This window comes from Myotis yumanensis, unplaced genomic scaffold (genome assembly GCF_028538775.1).
Source record: "Myotis yumanensis isolate MYYU_CA2020_CCGP unplaced genomic scaffold, mMyoYum1.0.hap1 SCAF_8, whole genome shotgun sequence".
Lineage (NCBI taxonomy): Eukaryota > Metazoa > Chordata > Mammalia > Chiroptera > Vespertilionidae > Myotis > Myotis yumanensis.
Genome location: NW_027223759.1, coordinates 59,167,627 through 59,188,426, shown reverse-complemented (window position 1 = coordinate 59,188,426; position 20,800 = coordinate 59,167,627). Strand labels below are relative to the sequence as shown.

Sequence of the window (20,800 nt, the reverse complement as noted above, 5' to 3'; positions counted from 1 at the left end):
TGGACTTTGGCATTTACCCCCATTAATTAGTTAGTTTTTTTAATCTTTAATGCATTTTGGAATGTTTGCATTATACTGTAGATTACTTCTTTGTAGCAGCCAGGTATCAGTATCCTCTCATTTTAGCCATTAATCAATATAAGTATTTATACTAGTATATGTACTAGAGGCCTGGTGTATGAAATTCCTGCATCAGGGAGTATGGGGTAATGGGTCCCCTCAGCCCAGATTGCAAGAGGGCACAGGCCAGACTGAGGGACCCCACTGATGCACGATCAGGGCAGGGGAGGGACTCAGGAGGCTGACCACCCAGGAAGGGACCGCAGGAGGGCTCCAGGGCATGTCTGGCCCATCTTGCTTAGTCCTGATCGGCTGGACCCCAGCAGCAAGCTAACCTACCGGTTGGAGCATCTGCCCCCTGGTGGTCAGTACACATCATAGTGACTGGTAAACTGGTCGACTGTCTACTCCCTGGTGGTCAGTGCATGTCATAGTGAGCAGTTGAGCAGCCTTAGCATATCATTAGCATATTACACTTTGGTTGAATGGATGACTGGACAACCGGACACTTAGCATATTAGGCTTTTATTATATAGGATACCTGCATTAGACACTGTGAATGGTATACATACAAGATATGGCTCTTGATCTCAGTTTGGAGAGTGAAATATGGTCAAGGTGCCATTTCAAGGTGCAGATATAAAGTGCATTACATTCAAAGCAAAAAAAAGATTTCTGTGGTCAAGGATAGTCAGGAAGAATTTATAAATTAAAAAGTCAAGGATTTTATAAACAGCAGAAGAAAAGCAGGGGCTAGAAATAGGTGAGCTCTCAATTTATAGTCTATACACCTGTGTTTCTCCTTTGTGCTTTGAGCAATATCTAAGCTCAGGCTAGAATATCTGATCCCCCCTTCATTTTATTTTCTCTCTTGAAAATTATATGAATGAAGTATTACTAAACCATTAAATATGTATTTTGCAAAAGTAGGGTTCAAGTGACAGAGTTAATGAAGTATCCATTAAAAACTTAAGTAATTAAGCCTATTATTTTTATATACCTACATTTGATGCCTTAAAGATTTCTAGGACAAAATTACAAATGTTGTTTCTATATGTGTGCATTCTGTTAGGAAACCTCATGTACCTTGCTAGCCAAATTTAATGCATTCAAATTCATATCCTTTTTGTTAAAGAGCAAAATTTAAATCTCTATGGTAACTACTGCAGTAAATGTGCAACATCTTAAGCTATGATTATACTGTCACACTTAGTGATGTCTTTCTTAAGCAATGACTACCAATCGTTTCAGGGTTGTTGTAGTCAACCAGAAATGTAGTTTAAAAAGGAAACCAATTATGAGATTTATTTAAATACGGTGAAGTGATTTCAGCAATAACAGATTCGAGATACTAAGGGTGATCCTTTCGAGGGTGTGAGATATTGTTAAGGGAAGACTTTGAACCATGTGTTCAGGAGTATTCAGCACCAATAATACTGAGTCTTAAGTGCCATTGAAAAGGTAGCTGAAGAGTTTTAATAGATGTTTGAAATTATCTTTAAAAATAATGCAACTTAATTGTTTTCACTACATGTGTAAATATTCAACATGATGAATTACACATTCTTAAAACATTTAATTATAAAAATTAGCCACTGTTTTACACTAGAAATATGCTAAAATTGAAATCAAAATTTTGGTGTAGGATTATTAGCACTCCTCTATTGTCGCCAGGATGTGCTTGAATACTAAAATATGTGTCTGCATGCACTACTCCATTGTCAAAGATTTGACTACAATTTTACTAATTTTATTACTTCATAGTTTAGCAATATGTGATCTCAGTCTTTAATTTTTTTCAATTTCAATTGGTCAACCAAATTTTTGTTTATATTTTTAAACTCTGTGTTTTCATTGGTTAACCAATTTTATATTCTGTATTTTTAACTGGCCAAACAAAGCTGTTTGGGTTTGATCAATCAAACCTTCTGCAATTCCTGAACTAAGATAAGAGTCTATAAATAAACATTTTAAGGGCAAACTACTCCCCACTCAGCCTGTAATGACATATTTGAATAATAATTAGACCTGATGAAAGACTCCATGATTTCTCTGGTCCTATAGGAAAAGTCCTCAGGAACTACAACCTTTCTTTTCATATTTGGAGAGCAGAATGGAAACTTTTGACTCTTTAACGTCATGGAAAGTTAAAGATGTACCTGAGGAAGTTGGAAATGTGCTGCAGAGTCGAGGCAAAGTATAAGGGGAGTGACAAGTTGATAGTTACCTTATTGGAATTTATAATTAAATAAGCATCTGAGAATGGATGAGTTTGCCAAGAAAGAAAATATGAAGAGTAGACCAGCAAGGCATGTCTTTAGGTAGCACCTACATGTAGGGGTGGGAGAAAGTAGAGAAAGTAAATGCTAAGTCAAAGCTATCAGGGAAGAACAAATATATCACCCAAACTTAGAAAGTTGTGGTGATTTTCAACAGTGTCAAATGCTGCAGAGAAGTAAAGAAGAATGATGAAACATCCTAAAATGCTTCATGAGTAGGTTCAGATGATAGAATGAAGATATCTATATATATAAAAGACTAATATGCTAAGTGTCCAACCATTCATTCCACCATTTGACCAGTCGCTATGATGCACTGACCACCAGGGGGCAGATGCTCTGATCGGTATGTCAGTTTGCTGCTGGGGTCCGGCCAATTGGGACTGGGCGAGACGGGCTGTATACAGCCTGGAGCTCTCCAACAGTCCCTCCCTGGACTTTAAAATATTTCTTCTAATTAATTTCCTTTCAATGTGCACAAATTCATGCACCAGGCCTCTAGTTAGAATGTAAGATGCTAAGAAAATTGGATTGTGAAGATGTTTATAGAAAAGAAAAACTTTTAAAGAAGTTTCCCAGAAAATAGGAAAGAAAACACATAGTAACTTAAAAGGTAAATATGACAAAGTAATTATATTTGTTATTCTTTTATTTTATCATAGAGGATAAGGTAAATATAAGCTGGTAGGAAGAATTTAAAAACCTAGGTGATATTGAAAAAGAAAGAGGGAGGAAGCATTGATGAGTAAATACCTGCAGGTGTTGGAAGAATATTATAGAGAAATAAAATACTCTGTAACACTTTTTGGTCTACAATGCAGTTTTAGGCTATTATTTCATTAAATCCTTACCAGAACACCGTCTTATTGTCTTATTCTATAACTAGAGACCTGGTGCACAAAAATTTGTGCATGGGGGGGGGGGGTTCCCTCAGCCCGGCCTGTGCCCTCTCGCAGTCTGGGATCCCTCAGGGGATGTCCACCTGCTGGCTTAAGCCTGCTCCCTGGGGGATTGGGCCTAAGCTAGCAGACAGACATCCCTCTGGCAGCCCAGGAGCCCTCAGGGGATATCCACTTGCCAGCAGGGAGCAGGCCTAAGCTGCAGTCGGACATCCTTAGCACTGCTGAGGAGGTGGGAGAGGCTCCCACAACCACCACTGTACTGGCATCCATCAGCCTGGCTTGTGGCTGAGCAGAGCTCCCCCTGTGGGAGTGCATTGACCACCAGGGAACAGCTCCTGCATTGAGCGTCTGCCCCCTGGTGGTCAGTGTGTGTCATAGTGACCAGTCATTCCCAATCGTTCTGCTGTTAGGGTCAATTTGCATATTACCCTTTTATTATATAGAATAGAGGCCTGGTGCATGGGTGGGGGCCCGCTGGTTTGCCCTGCAGGGTGTCCCGGCTCAGGGTAGGGGTCCCGCTGGGGTGCCTGGCCAGCTTGAGTGAGGGGCTGATGGCTGTCTGCAGGCTGGCCACAGCCCCTTCAGGGTGGGGGGTCCTGCTGGGGTGTGTGGCCCATCTGAATGGGGGGCTGATGGCTGTTTGCAGGCTGATCAAGGCCCCCAGTGGAGACCCTCACCCCATGAGGGTGTGGCCAGCCAGGGTGAGTGGCTGATGGCTGTTTGCAGGTTGGCCAAGCCCCCCAGAGGGAACCCTCACCCCATGGGGGTGTGGCCAGCCAGGGTGAGTGGCTGATGGCTGTTTGCAGGCTGGACACAACCCCTTCAGGGTGGGGGTCCCCTGTGGTGCCTGGCCAGCCTGGGTGAGGGGCTGATGGCTGTTTGCAGGCTGCCACGGCCCCCAGCCACCCAACATCTTAGTGGAGGCTGGCTGGAAGCAGGTATCTGGGATTTATTTATCTTCTATAATTGAAACTTTGTTGCCTTTAGCGGAGGCCGCAGCTGGCCAGGCAGGCAGGAAGCTTGGCTTTCTCCATCGCTGAGGCAACCAAGCCTTCTGCTTGCTCCAGCTTCATGGCTGCCGGCCATCATCTTGGTTGGGTTAATTTGCATATAGTCGCTCTGATTGGCTGGTGGGTGTGGCTTGGGGCATGGGGAAGTTATGGTCAATTTGCATGTTTCTCTTTTATTAGATTAGATTAACGCTTTTGAGTCTCAAAAAAACTAAGTGATGTGGCTAGAAATTGGTGGGGTTGAACATCAAACCCACATCCTCTTTTCCAGGTCTCCTAGTCCTCTATTCTGAGTTCAAGTTCCCAAGGACAGGGTTTTACTTTGGAAAGGAGATTTGACTCTCTTCACAAATAGAACGAAGAAACAAAGGCATTATTGGGGTTTCAAGGAGGGAATGAATAGAAAGTCATGTCAGCTGTTCTTGAACTCAAGAAAAGTAGGGAGCAAAAGATTATCGACAGAGAGGATGGGGTTAATATTGGGGCTTGACAAGGAGGAAGTTTGGGATTAAACCTGGCTTCTTCAGCAAGCATTTGAAGGAGCATTGATGCTCTCTTAAACAACCCTTGCATGTCACACGAATGGCATTTTGCAATTCTGATGAAACAGAGATGAGGAAATTATCTTCACTGTGCTTTAGGCATCATGTCTGGAGAAATAAATTTTGCACTGCATTCTCCACACTTGTGACTGATAAGTGAGCAAAGTAACAGGCTAAATGGTTATTTCTTTACTCTTCTTCTAAAGCATAATGTAATTGGCATTGATTGCTACCAATTTATTTTTAAAAAAATCAAAAACTGTCAAAGTAGAGGATTACCTTCCCTCACACCAGGTTTTGTGGTTATTTATAATGAGCGCTTGATATGACACTAATTTGGATATTTTTATAGGTTTCACATTTATCACACTAAACATTTTACAGAAGAAAAAAAGATGCTTGTAAGATGATTTTTGGAAGAGAATCATAGTTTTCCATGGATGGCATTAGAGTTTTCTATGTGCTTCCTAGGGAAAGTGTTTATCTGAAGCAAAACTTATAGCTTCCTATAAAAATATCGATATGAAACAAAATGTAAGTAATTCAAAAGTGGACATGTCTGTCTATGAAAGGATTGCGGTTGGGGTGAGTACCTCTTAAAACAGTCCTTTTCTTGTAGGATTGAGAGGACTCTTCAACTGTCAAATACAAACTGATGGCTGGACTTTAACATGCTCAGTTCTGATACAAGTGGCCTGTCCTATGAGCTTCTCAGAGACAGAGGGCCATGTTTGATGATTCTTTCTCTATGCCCCCGAGCCCAGCATGGTGCTTGACACAAAGTCAATGGCCTGTGTATATTTGCTGAATAGATGTCAGCCAGGGCCTGAGGGAAAATGCTGGAGAGGGGAGAAGTCATTTCCTCTCTTCAAATTTATCATGGGGTCTTGCCTTTGAAAGGCATTTGACCACTTTCCAAGTGATGCAGGGCATTTTGTTTACAGGAAAATGCTATAGCTGCAGTCAGGTGAGGTGGACAGTTTCAAAGGGACAAACTGAGTAACTGAAGGATAACTTTCTGAATTACCAGGTTTCTTCCCCTACCTGATCCAAATTCTTTTTTTTTTTTTTAACATATTTTTATTGATTTCAGAGAGGAAGGGCGAGGGAGAGAGAGGTAGAAACATCAATCATTGATTGGCTGCCTCCTGCATGTTCCATACTGGGGATTGAGCCTGCAACTGGGCATGTGCCCAGAGTGGGGATAGAACCGGGACCTCCTGGTTCATAGGTCAACATTCAACAACTGAGCCATGCCATCGGGGCCGGTCCAAGTTCTTTTAATCATCTCTGGCATCCATGAAAGAACGGGAGATGTTGTCACACACTGCAGCTGGGGACAGGTGGTCTACTGACTTTCAAAGGGGTCTGTTCTGGCATGAATTCTAGGGCAGCATCCGCACCTGCTCTGTTGAGGTGCTCTGTGGCCAGAAGCAGCAGATAATGCTATCTGACAGGCAGTCGGATCATCGGACAGTGGAGGAAGCCAATGTAAGATGCAAAATATTACATTTTTACTTGTGGAAAAAAGTTCTTTGTGGTTTTTCTTTTTTTAAAAAATTGTTTTCGGTAACATTTGTGACCTTTATAAAATAAGGTAACTCCAAATCTGATGGGGGGAAAAAACATTGATTGCCTCATAATAAGTTTTACAGTGTCATCTCTCATACTTTCTCTTGTTCAGAGAATGTTATTTGTACCATGTACTTCTAATACAACTAACATAGAATCAGCTTCCCTGAGTAGGAAAATGTTGATTGAAATTTTGGATGCATATATCTTTTTGGATTAGCATTTTGGATTTCTTTGGAAAAATACTCAGAATTGGACTTAGATATCATTTAATAAGTCATAGATCCTTTCAATCCATTTTTCAATAATTGTATCAATATACAGTCCTCTCACAGTTGAGGTTTATTTGTAGGATTAACTTTACAATGAGAAAAGCACAGATTTTAAAACTTCTACTTTTGTCTTAGTTAATAATACCCTTAAATGCACTGAAAATACTTCCAAAACCTCCAGTATTTATTACACTTTAAGATTATTGATTATTGAATGATGAAAAAGTGTGTCTGTCTCGCATGTTATTCCTTGTGTTCCTTTTTTATAAATTATCTGCTTGAGACAATCTATGCTAATAAAAAAGCAATACTTTTTTGTAAATATGAAAAGCTAGACACTAATTTTCTTAAGCAGAACCACCTTATATTATGTAGGATTTTCAATATCCGGTAGACAGCTTGTTCATTTCGTGTCTGCTATATTCATCCATGTCATTTAATCAGAAGATGGGAGATTTGCCATAACGCAAATAGGACTGTGTTGCTCTGAAATGTAAAGGTGGGGGGGAGGTGTGTTTGGAGTTTCTACAGTAGCATCAGTCTTAATAAAATGTGGAATAATGACAGGTGACAATTTTCCTGAAGCTGAGAAATAAAGTGGACATAACGCATGGTGATTCTGAAGATTAGGAATCTCCAAGGTGAAGAAAGTTGTTGAGAGGCAAAAAGTGAAAGTGGAATGTACATGTTGGCATGTGTATGTTGGAGGCATCTCCACTATGTATTTTAACATCTGGGAATGGGTATTTGTATTTGAGAAGAGTTGGAGATGAAGTTAAAAAGACAAGTATCACATGATCTCACTCCTATGTGGAATCTAATGAACAAAATAAACTGATGAACAAAATAGATCTAGAGACAGAAGCATGGAATAGACTGTGGAATCTCAGAGGGAAGGCAGAGGTGGGTGGGTGGGTGGGAAGAGATCAACCAAAGAACATGTATGCATAGCCCACGGACACAGACAATAGTGTAGTGAAGGCTTGGGTGGGAGGGGGACAGGGGAGTGCTAAAAGGGGTCAATGGGGAAAAAATGGGGTACATATGTAACACTTTCAACAATAAAAACAAACAAAAAACACTCCATCTGTGCCCTGGCTGGTGCCTCCCCATGGTTAGAGCTTCTGCCCGCACACGGGAAGGTGGAGGGCTCAATTCCCAGTCCAGTGTTGAAGGTTCAATCCCTGACCCCTGTCAGAGATTGTGAGGGAGGCTACTGATCGATGTGTCTCTCTCACATCTCTCTGTCTCTATCTCTGTCTGTCTCTCCTCTCTCTTATCTCCCCCCCACCCCCCCGCCCACCTCTCTCCTTTCCACTCTCTCAAAAAAAAAAAAGACTCCATTTGTGGCCACAACCACCTCACTATACCTCTGATACTCTCTGGTTCATACACATACTGTCTCGGTTGCACTTCCAAATAGATCCTCCACTTCAAGCCATACCCAGTAAAAGCACACCTTTCTTTGTTTCTGCTCTATTTTTTTCTTCTCTCTCTTCCTTGTACTCCCCTCAGTCCCCAACCTGAAGAGTCACTTGCCAATTCTTTGACAAAAGAGAAAGTACACTAAGTTTGGAGTCATCACTTAAAGGAAATTATTTCAGGATTAATATGTTAAGTCCTTCAGAAAATGAGTAGGTATAAAAGGGTTCATTTTGAATTTGGGGCTTTCAGTAGATCATTTCTAAGTCAAGATGAATAGTACTTTGTAAGGGAAAGTACTTGATAACTGGATATTTTAGGAGCAAATTAAGGTAATATATGAAATGATATAGATGCAACTCAGAATTGTCTACATTTAATGCCAATGTGAAAATAAAATATTCAAATTACTCTAGTATATGGCTATTTCTTGAAAAACTATCTTGTGGACAAAAGTTCTTTGTGGTTTTCCTTTTTTTAAAATAGTTTTTGGTAACATTTGTGACCTTTCTAAAATAGGGTAAATCCCAAATCTGATAGGAGGAAACCCATTGATTGCCTCATAATAAGTTTTACAATGTCATCTCTTATAATTTCTCTTATTTGGAGAATGATATTTGTACCATGTACTTTTAATATAACCAACATTAATTCAGCTTCCCCAAGTAGGAAAATGTTAATTGAAATTTTGGATGCATATATCTTTCTGAATTAGAATTTGGGATTTCTTTGGATAAATACCCAGAATTGTATTACTGGGTCATAAAGTAGTTCTAGCGTTTAATTTTTTAAGGAACCTCCATAATGTTTTTTATCATGGCTGCATCAATTTGCAGCCCCACCAACAGAGCATGAGGGTTTCCTTTTCTCCACATCCTCACCAATACTTGTTTGTTGATTTATTGTTGACAACCAGGTGTGAGGTGACACTTCATTGTGTTTTTTAATTTGCATTTCTCTGATGATTAGTGACATTACCTTTCCATATGTCTATTGGCCATCTGTATGTCTTATTTGAAGAATGTCTATTTAGATCCTTGGCTCATTTTTTAATTGGATTGTTTGTTTAAGAAGATGTGATAAATACACATAATGAAGTATTATTCAGCCATAAAAAAGAGTGAAATCTTACTGTTTTTGACACATCGATGAACCTATAGGGAATTATGGTAAGTGAAATAAGTCAGACAGAGAAAGGCAAATATCATATGTTTTTACTTATTGCAGAACTGAAAGAATAAAACAAACAAACAAAATAGAAATTGACACATAGATTCAGAGAACAAACTAATGGTTGCCAAATGGGAGAGGGTTGGGAAACTGGGTGAAAAAGGTACAGGGATTAAGAAGTACAAATTCATAGTTACAAAAATAGTCATGGGGATATAAAGTACAGCATAGGGGAATATCATGTATATAATAAAAGCCCAGCGATCATTACCATGGAACAACCAGAATGATAGGTTGCTATGATGTGCACTGACCATCAGGGGATACATGCTCAACACAGGAGCTTCCCCCTGATGGTCAGTGCACTCCCACAGCTGGAGCGCCATTCAGCCAGAAGCCAGGTTCATAGCTGGCAAGCACAGTGGTGGTAGTGGGAGCCTCTCCCACCTCCCCGGCAGTGCTAAGGAGCAGCTAAGGAGCAGCGAGCCAAGTGGTAAGGAGCGAGCTGGCAGGTGGTTAGGAGCGAGGGGTCCTGGATTGCGAGACGTATGTCCGACTGCAGAATCTGGCCTAAACCGGCAGTCAGATATCCCCCAAGGGGTCCTGGATTACGAGAGGGCACAGGCCAGGCTGAGAAATCCCTTCCACCCCCCCACATGAATTTGGTACATCAGGCCTCTAGTCAATAATATTGTAATAACTGTGTATGACGTCAGGTGGGTACTAGGATTATCGGGGAGATCATTTCCTAAAATATATAAATGCCTAACCACCATGTTGAATCCATGAGCTCTGACAACTCAGGTGAGTGCTGGAAGGTCACAGCAGCTTGATGTAGGAATTCATCTTGAGAAGTTAGGATGATATCAGAATATCACTCCAGCTCTAGAGACCTCTTCAAGATCACATAAATCTCCCCAATTAAACTCTGACGTGAAAACCAGGCCAAGAGTCAAACAAACAATATAAAGAATCCTGTCCCTAATCAAAACAATTATGAGGAGTAACTAGCAAGCTTCATGTCATGAATGAATAGAGATGCCTCCAGAAGCCCTATACCTGCCCCTTTTAAATAATGACTTCCATGCCTTTTGTGTTTGTGTCAACCTGTTAAGGATCAGAGTGCCTTCGGGATCACAATGCAGACTCATTTAGATTTTGTTTCAATTGTGAGAATTTATCATCAGTGTACCTGAGTGTGTATTAACAAAGTGGAGAGTTGAAGTGCCGACAGGGATTATTTGAAAGAAACATTGACTATAGAAAGAAATGTTTTGAAAATTAACTCATCAGTATCTTGTTTTAGTTTTTCCTTTGTCAGAACTAAGAAGAATGTCTTTTGTTCCTAATTGCATTTTATGAGACATCTTTTGTGTACACTTTGTGATTTTTTCAGATTTTGCTGTATTAATTGACTAGCTCAATCATTATGTATTACTTTGAAAGCAGTGACTTAATAGTGTATGTAAGTTCTGATATTTTTCGCTATATGTAGATTATACCAATTGCAAAATGTGAATTTAAATTTCATGTGATGATGAAATTCAGTTTCATAATGTGAAACATGTGATGCTTCTTCTTGAAGAGATAATAATGTGGTTAGAGAGATAAGACTAATGTGTGAATTAATACACCCATGAACATTTCACAAGATGAAAACCTATATTGAACTAAGCTACATGGGGTGAGGTTGTCTAGAGGTAAGTATAAAAGCTTAGTCAGGAAATACTGAGATCAATGAAAGCTAGCATATAGTTAGGAGCTGCTTGCCAGAATAAATGTATGTGAGTTGGGCCTAATAGGGAAAACATCATAGAAAGGGAAAGCACATACATTAATTCTTAGTTTTAATTCCCCAAACTGTGTCAAGTTATTATATTCCTCTCTACTCTCTATTTCCTTTGTCATCACTCTGGTTGAAGTCATTATCATCTCTCTCCTAGATTAATGCAATAACTCCTTAATAAATCTCTCCTATTAGCGCCATCCTGATTCATTCTTCACCTAAAGGTTAAGTATCTTTATGTGCGTCAGGTTGTCTTCATCCTCATTAACAACCCTGTGAGGTAGATTCTCCTGGTCTCACATTATTACCTGAAACTTGAAGCACAGAAAGATGTGTCCACCCTACTAAGTGGCAGAGCTAGGATATGGTCTCGGGAACTAGAGCCTGCACTCATAATCACCATGCTATTTGCCTCCATGATATACTGCTGTTTTTATTTAGGCTATTTTAAAGACTTTTTGCCAGAGGTAGTATATGTGTGGGAGGGGTGAGTGGGTAAAGATTTGTATAAAAAGCAGCTGCATGGATTTGGCACAACAGCTGTAAAATTAGAAACAATAGTAGCACTTGAACTGAGATTTCAAAGTTGAAGCTTATGAAGTTTATGAACCTTAATTAAAATGTCACTGATGCAGACGCCAAAAAACATGAAAAGAATAATGCATGTTAGTTAATTGTCTTCTAACTAGGAGAAGAAAATCAGGAAGATAATCAAATGAGCAATAGGCATTTTACATTTTGATTAATAACTTTCTCCATCATCAAAAGACACTCATGAAAATATCTGGGAACAAAGACAAGTGACTAACTAGCTTCAATCCTCTGTGGATGAAAGGACAGTTTGTATTTTGTATGTGGTCAAATGTACTTGAGAGAGATATGATGTACAAATATTAATTTGTTAGAAGCTTAGAAAATAACAATCAGATATGCTCGATGATGCAAAATAATTTGGACATCATGTGTTCCTGTGGATGAGACATCGTGTTTTATTCAGTGTATACTCTTTGTTCAGACACTAAAATAATTTTAGAGAACAAAATGTAGTATTCTACTTGGAGACTAATTGGCTATTTTTTAAAACTCCTTACTTTACCTAACCTCCTGGACATTGTTATTGTAATTCCAAAAAAGTCTTAAATAAAATATTTCTAAGAAGCAAGAATAAGCTGATAATCTGTAGATGTTTTTTTCCCTGAACAACAATGATAAGTTAACATACAGACAACAATTTACTTCTTTCTATATGAAGTGTCAGTGCTTGATACACAAAATCTCATTGGGATTTTAGGAAGTGGTTATTATTATCCCTATTTTCCAAAGGGAAAATTAAGACAAATAATTTTCACAAGTCTACATAGATACTAAATGACAGAATCACTAGAAAACTTCTATTTGTTTATTCCCAAATCCAAATTCTCAATGACTGTGTCATACTCTTTCTTCCTCCTTTTCTCCTTTCCTTCATTCTTCCATCCTTCCAAAATATTTATTGAAGATACACTGAGGGACATTATCATGACAGGGGACTCCACTCATTTTGAATTCTTTTCACTTTAATATTGAACTATATTGTTTTCTGGGAACTGTATCTACTACGTACATGGTAACTACCGGGTCAATATTTGATCAAATAAATGTTTTGTTTTTATATTAATTGGGTATTATCATGACCATATCACTCTAATTAATGCATAATGTTATGTATTCCTACCTTGATCTTTTCATTTTCATGTAAATTTTGGGGAGAGACTCTATCTAGGAAATGCCATATGAATGTTTATCCCCACATTCTGTGCGCACAGATGGCAAAGGGAAAAGTACTCACTTTGTTCCAGGAGTCAGTCGACTATGGCTCACAAGCAAAACTCAGGCCAATATTCACCGAGTTATGGAACGGTTACCTCTACCTCTATTATCTCTCCTAAATGTGTTTAAGAACTGGCTCCATCTGTGAGACTCAAAATCAGTGACAGGTTTTTCCTCTGTCTTGTAAATCAACAACCATTTTTGCATTATGCCAATACTTGCGCACACAAATCTCATTGCAGGTTAGGAGGAATACCCAAAATCAGCACTTTCATATAGCCTCACCATTGCCTTTTAGGAAGGAAAAAAGTGAAACCATTGGAACCTACTTTTAAAAGATTTTAAACTAGATATCATTCTCTTTTTGTGTGTGCATGTTTAGCAATAGAATCTATAAAACTACAAACAAAGGTAGGGCCAAGAAATGGCACAATGTAAATAAAGTGCCCTCACTTACACAACCACAGTGACAATCTATATTTGCAAAAAGATAAATTGGGACTCTAAGGACAGTTGACAATCACTAATTTATATGCAATAGGGCTTACTGTATAGTCTCAATTTAATGGGGTACAAACTTAAAATGGTTTTACTTTTTTCTCCAATCATTGTTTCATGCTCTGAAGAACATTTCTTTCTAATCCCAATGTCATTTGGAACAGATTCTGTAGCTTTCTGGTCAGTTTAAGTTATTAAAAATACTAGTAATTTAAAGCTTTGGTTTCAAAAGCAATACATATCTCACATTCTCTTCTCTCATGGGGACGATGCTGATAGAAGTGCTTGGAAGGGTTTTCTGGGATGCCAGTCCCCCAGGTTATAGGATCAAATAGGAGGGCTAGAGAATGACAGGTCCTAACTGATATCATGTTTTATGACAGCTGCCTATTACTGTTTCAGTGTGGTTCCACTTGCTATTTGTGGCCACCATCCATATAATAGTAGGACCAAAAGTCAGATAATCTAAGAAGGAGTCCACTATGTGTTCATCAAGGGGAAAAATTGTGATTTTCACCATGATACTTTTGAGGTAGCTACAGAAATATGAAGCATTTCACAGTGAATAAAAGAATGGATAAAAATGGAGGAAGGGATGTCCTGGCCTGTGTTCTCAGTGGTTAGAGCATTGACCCGGGCATTGAAGGGTCTCAGGTCCAATTCCAAGTTAAGGGCATGTACCTGGGTTGCAGTTAGATCCCCAGGCCGGTTGGGACGTATGTAGGAGGCAACCAATCAATGTCTCTCACATCAATGTTTCTCTCTGTCTCTCCTTTGTTTCTCCCCTCCTCCTTCCCTTCTTTCCACTCTCTCTGAAAACAATGGAAAAAAATATCCTCAGGTGAAGATTAACAAAAAACAAGAAAAATGGAGGATGGGAAACAGCCTATATCAATACAAATCTTATGTTAATTTACAGTGAGAGGAAACAGAAAAATGTTGAATGGAAATTTGAACAGAGGAATGGAGTTTTTGTTGTATTTAGTGATTTTTAAAATTTGTTTCTATATTTTTTAACCTGTTTAGAGAGAGGACATTTTAGATGATACTAAGTGAAGATAGATATAATGTAGTAAAGAGGGGAATGATTCGTGTTTCAGGAGAAGATTAAGGGGAGGACCGAACCAGTGAGGTCTTTTGGACACATTTAAGGGATGTGATCTAGACTGACGAGTATGAATTTGTCTCTGATGGGAGAAGGGTCAACTTCCTCTATTTCAATACTAGGGGAGAATGTACAGGTGTATGTAATTACAAGAAGGTTTATAGCTTCCATGCTAGAAAGATGAGAAAGTTACCAATTAGTTAAACACTTTGATTAATTAAGAATGAGCTATCCTGTCTTTTGAGAGGAATGGTAAATTCCATTCTTCTTTTATATTGCTTCATCATTTCACTGTTGGATTGTAACATCTTTTCTGTTAGCATTATATTCTTTAGACAGTTAGAAAATGAGAAAAGATAGCTTGTATATGTAACACAAAACATAGTTGATGAATACCATGTATTCTTGTATTCTAGTACATCTTGTCATTTAGCATCTTTCATTTTCTGGTAAAAATGAATATCTCATACCACTACTTAAGCCCAATAGCAGCCCTCTTCTAAGATGAATATTACTTGTGGGACCAATTGGAGAAAATATTTTCTTTAAAGATAAGCAACTCTTCTGAAATAAGAACATTTGTTACAGTATAAAACCAGGTTCTTTCAATTACATATAGCAATCACTATGACTTTATTTATTGGGTAAAAACTATATTACATATGTAATATATCATATGTATGAAATAAATATCTGAGTGTGTGTAGTATATGTATATATAAATCATATCTATATACTATATATCTATATAACATATACATATAATATCTGTCTATATTAAACACACACTATTAAGTATAACTTACCATTATACAATGTAATTGTATAGAAATAAATATTTATGGGTACTTTACTTAATATATAGCCTCAATTTCACAGTAAATCTAGGATAACAAGAAATACATTCCATATGTCTTCCAAGTGTTCATAAATTGAAAGGAGTGATAGTGGAGTAAACCACTGCTTACACTACAGTGCAATTAGTTCTTCATAAAAGCATTTTAAAATATAAAACACACATATTAAATACTAAACAGAAATTATCTTGGAGATGGGCTTTGAAGGATGCACAGATGTTGATATATAAAGGAATCCTAGCACATTTTAATAACACTAATAACATATCCAAAGGCCTACCATGCAGGAGATATGGACAACTGGGAATTAATGGTCATTTAAAATTCCAGATGGATGCAGAATAATACTAGTAGACTGATTTTCCTTCAAATCAAATTTAGTTATTGAACATGCATCTAACATGTACAAATTTATTCATTCATTGCAAATATTGGATACCAAATACTACCTATTAAACAGCAATTAGATTAACTACTAGAAACTAAAAATTAGGTAGTCTAATAAAGGCACATAAAAATAATTGTCTTATTTCTATGATTCTAATGCTACAGTATTTAAACATATTAAGTAATTTCAAACTAAAATCCTTTGCCAAACTTTAGTATATTAGTTCTAAATTGTGTTCATCCAATGTTTGCTTGAACCATATAAGATCTGATGATTTTGCCTTAGCCTAAGCTTTTTCTCAGACAATATTACTGCATTATCTGCAATGACTATTCTATAACAATTGCTATTTCCCCCAGATTTGGCAATGTGGAGGCTCATTGGAGATTGTGACTTGCTCTCATGTGGGTCATGTTTTTCGGAAGGCAACTCCATACACTTTTCCTGGTGGCACCGGTCATGTCATCAACAAGAACAACAGGAGACTGGCAGAAGTGTGGATGGATGAATTTAAAGATTTCTTCTATATCATATCCCCAGGTAAACAATTCTGACAGTTTTCATTCTCTGCAGGAGAAAATATAATTTTAAGGATGTTGAATATGTGTTTCATTATTTTTGCTAGTTTAAATAAAATGTCATCACCATAATCTTGCAGAAAGTTGTGTTTGAGAAAGTTGTACTATGAAGTTAATTTTCACCTAAAATGAGAAACACTATACTGATCTCAGATGCCTAAGTATCCTTTTTTCTTTGTTTCTTTCTTGGCATAATCATTATATTAGAAAAATGGAGCAAACAGTACACAGAGAACTCCAAATTTAATTAACATGTATCAGGTCAATATAAGAAAATAATTTATTTTCAAGAAAAGGAAGCCTTTATTTTCTTGTTTCACATATAAAACTGACTGAGTTGGTAAGAAATTTTGATAATGTTTAAGTGGAGATGTTTCCTACTGCCTTATTTTCTTAAATAGCTGACTCGCAAAAGGTTAAATGACCTACAGAAACAAGATAGAAAATTATACAGATATTATTTTTTATTTTAAATACTTTTTAATAACAGTAAATTACTCCTCAATAGGTATGTGAAAAAGCTTAATAGGGGCAATAAAATGTTATTCTACTTTATTACAGAGAAAAATAGATGCAGAAATGGAAGTAAATTTGGGCTATCACTGGGTGGTAACATGAGTAACTTTATTCTTTTCCTTTTATTTCTCTGTATCTTCTAAATTTTTCTTATAAAACATTATTAATTTTCTATATAAAACATAAATTAATTTTAGTAAAGTATTAACAATTTTTAAAAAATTGAAAGTCATTACAAAAGGAAAGAAAGCCTTGTGAGAAAATCCCATTACAGGGTTGTGTGATTGTAACCAATTTTATTCTTCATAATTTTCTAGAATTTCTCCAACCATTATGTTACTTAATTTTTTTAAAAAAATTACTCTGAGATATTACTTATTTTTTAAGGAAAAAATGAAGCATGAGAAGATATAATTAAGAAGATGACACAGGGTTGCCTTCCAGGTCTCTGAGACACCAAAGCATAAATTAATATAACAATAAAATAAACTTTAATGTTCCATTTTGATAGTTTCTATGTAGGCCCTATGGTCATCAATGTCATTGTTAGGAAACCTGTAAAAATAACAAAAATCCATGCCCACATCCTCTTTTCTATATTTTAATCAACTTAGAGGCCTGTTGCACAAAATTCGTGCAAGGGGCTCAGCCCTTGCAGCCCCGGCTTCATCCGGAAGGATGTCCGGAAGGTTGTTGGCTATCCAGTCTAATTAGCATATTATGCTTTTATTATTATAGATATTATAGATTACATGGCTTAGACAAGCCTGTTTTGTTTCTAGTTGACAGACTCTGATTTCTGAAAGTTTATATGAGGCTGTGAAACTCTTATAGATGTGAAGGGAGTGAGCAGGGTGAACTTCCTATGAAGGTCGAGCATTACTCTGTAGAAAAGAAAAATGAGGAATGCATGTGTAAATGTGTGATTAGGAGAAGGACTTTTCACACATTTTCAAGGCTTCTTCTGTGTCAAGCAGCTATTGCCAGATACACTATTTCATGCTTAAATGTATTTCCCTTTACAGTGGGAAGCCATTCCAGATGTTCACAAACTTGAGTTCAGCAAGAGCATATAAAATTCACAGCTAGGCAGTGGCATTTATACAACCTTTTCATTTTCTTTCGATGATCCTTTTTGAATATAAATCATTACTTGTAGAAATATATAAATTCAAATATGAAGAAAGGAGCAATGGAATGAAGAAGTATGTAATGTGTGATTATATACTCCTTACATTTAGGAATATAAGTAATTGAAATAATTGTAAATATATCTATTATATTCACTCTTGATGAATATTATTTGTAAAAGTGATGTGTAACTCTTGTATAATTTCCCATTGATCAAAAAAGGCAGATAAACAGTGGAACCATTTCTGAAACTAATAAAATGACAAGCTTTAGATTTTAAAGGGTGAAAAATAAAGCTTGCTGTCTGGAACTAATGACACCTTGTTACTCCATAGGGACTGAATATTCTGGAATGTGTAGTTTTTACATTACAATAAATACCACTAGGGAAGTTATTGTTCTTATAAAACGGGCTCATTTAAATCCAGAAAGGTACCTTGGAAAGCAGAGAAAGGGTATTTGGGAAATATGCTGGAAGTATGTAGGAATTTCCTAAGAGGCATTTATGCTTATGTATGTCTCAGTCACAGCATTGCCAAGCATGAAACCTGCCCGCTGTAGTGTGAGCAGAGAGAAAATAAAAAACATGAAACATTAAATTGCTTCTCAGTGGAAAAGGAAGAGTCGTAAGCTGGAAACTGGAGTTGGATGCTTAAAACCAATTCTAGCCCTGGGCAGGTTTCAAATCATCCAAAAACAGATAAAGTGGGTTGTATTGAAGCAGCCAGGAGTCTGTCATGTGAATGGTGTCTAGCCATCTAGAGTGGATAACTATTTTCGTCATTACCGATGGCTTCTGTTACTCTTACAATCAAAATCTCAGATTTCTTTGCTAATGTCTAGAATTGTTGGGTTTCTATTTTTTATCTCATTGGGTAACAGGTAAGTTTATAAAGAGGGAAGGTGGTGTGGGGGAGATTAGAGGCATATATACCCGCCCATTCATACTGAGAATTATAGTATAATAGTCATAAGCACACACATATTTATGAAGAACTCTAAAAAGTTTATACTGAACTCTGTTTGATTCTCCTGAACCACCTTGATATTCTGGCTAAGGAAATTGTTCCTTTCTAGAAGCACCACCATGTATCAGTTAATTTGTCCAAGATGTTTTGTGAAGAGAATCCTATTTTTTATACCAGCACTACTCTGAATCTTATTTTTCACTTATGCAGTTATTAAAGATGCGATTTTTAAGTACTGATCTGTTATGAATTGAATTCTGACAACATTGCTTCTTTTCAATATGGCCTATAAAATATCTACTTTATTGGTTGGCTTCAGGAACACTTCAGCTCTTTCTCAAACTGGGTGTTCTTCCTTTCTAGAAAGTATGTTATTCCTTGTACTTTTGACACCATGGCCAATACATTATTACTCTGTATCATATTGTTTCATTTTTATTATCATTTCTATATCCAAGGTAGTTCAAATACATGCATTTCCAGTGCTTAGTAATTTCCTGTCTGTGTAGTCCTTGAAAAAAAAATAGGCTGAATAATTAAAAGAATGAATGAATGACAAAATAAATGAATGAATGTTGAAAGGGAGCCACTTTCATTATTTTTATTTTTTAAATTCTCACCTAAGGATATGTTTTTATTCAGTTTTAGAGAGAGGGAGGGAGAAAAAGAGAGAGAGAAATCTATCGGTTGCCTCCTGTACACACACCAACCGGGGATCAAAACTACAACCTAGTTATGTGCCCTGATCAGGAATCAAACCTACAACCTTTTGGTGTATGGGACAATGCTCCAACCAACTGAACCACCTGATCAGTGCAGGAGACACTTATTTTTTCCTTTCTACTGAATTCTCCTTTGATATCTGGTCTGTGTCAGGGAATCTACACTAATAAAAGAGAAACATGGTAATTAGCGTACGACCACTACCCTTCCAATTGGCTAATCAGCATATCCTTATGCAAATTAACTGTCAGCCAAGATGGCGGCCGGCAGCCAGGCAGCTGGAAGCGAACATGAGGCTTGCTTGCTCCAGTGACTGCAGACTCCAACGTTCCCCGCCTGACTTGCCGGACTCTGAGCTGCAACTCTAAGAAACTTTGTAACAAATATAGAAGCTAAACAAAACCCCAGAAACCAGCTTTCAGCCAGCCGGGATCTCATAGCTGGAGTTATACATTGTTTCGATTATAGAACACAATCAGCAGCGGAAGCCTCAGAGCTAGAGCCAGAGCTAAAGCTGGCCCAGAATAAAAAAGAAAAAAAAAGAAAAAAAGGAGCAGTTGGGAGCTTCAGTCAACAACCGCCAGCCTGAAAGCAGCCCTCAGCCCCTCACCCAGACTGGCCAGGCACCCCAGTGGGGACCCCCACCCTGAAGGATGTGTGACCAGCTGCAAACAGCCATCATCCCCTCATCCAGGCTGGCCAGGCACCGCAGTGGGGACCCCCACCCTGATCCAGGACACCCTTCAGGTAAAACCAGCCGGCCCCCAGGCCTCTATCCTATATAGTAAAAGGGTAATATGCCTCCCAGCACCAGGATCAGCGGAACCGTGAGGCCTCCTGGCACCGGATCAGCGTGACAGGAGGCAGCGCCCAAACCCCCTGATCCCCCTGCAGCTCTGTGTGTGACAGGGTGCGGCACCCCAACCCCCCCCCCCCCCACACACACAGGCCCTGCTCTGTGTGTGACAGGGTAGAGCCATAACCTCCCCATTGGCCCTGCCCTGAGTGTGACAGGGTGCAGCGCCCCAACCCCCTGATCCGCCCTGCTCTGTGTGTGACAGGGGCCGGTGCCCCAACTCCCCTATCAGCCCTACTCTGTGCATGACAGGGGGGAGCTCCCCAACCCCCTGATCGACCCTGCTCTGTGTGTGACGGGGTACGGAGCCCCAACCCCCCTGATCCACCCTGCTCTGTGAGTCACAGGGGGCAGCG

General features: G+C 38.3%; 1 protein-coding gene across 3 annotated transcripts in view; it reads left to right on the top strand.

Moving 5' to 3' along the window:
• Positions 1-20,800, top strand: part of GALNT13 (polypeptide N-acetylgalactosaminyltransferase 13) — a 491,703-nt gene that overhangs the window by 325,228 nt on the left and 145,675 nt on the right. For all 3 annotated transcript variants that reach the window (XM_070422971.1, XM_070422970.1, XM_070422972.1), the window contains exon 9: positions 16,032-16,212. In XM_070422971.1, the coding sequence (XP_070279072.1) occupies positions 16,032-16,212 (181 nt within the window). The remainder of the gene's footprint in view (positions 1-16,031; positions 16,213-20,800) is intronic.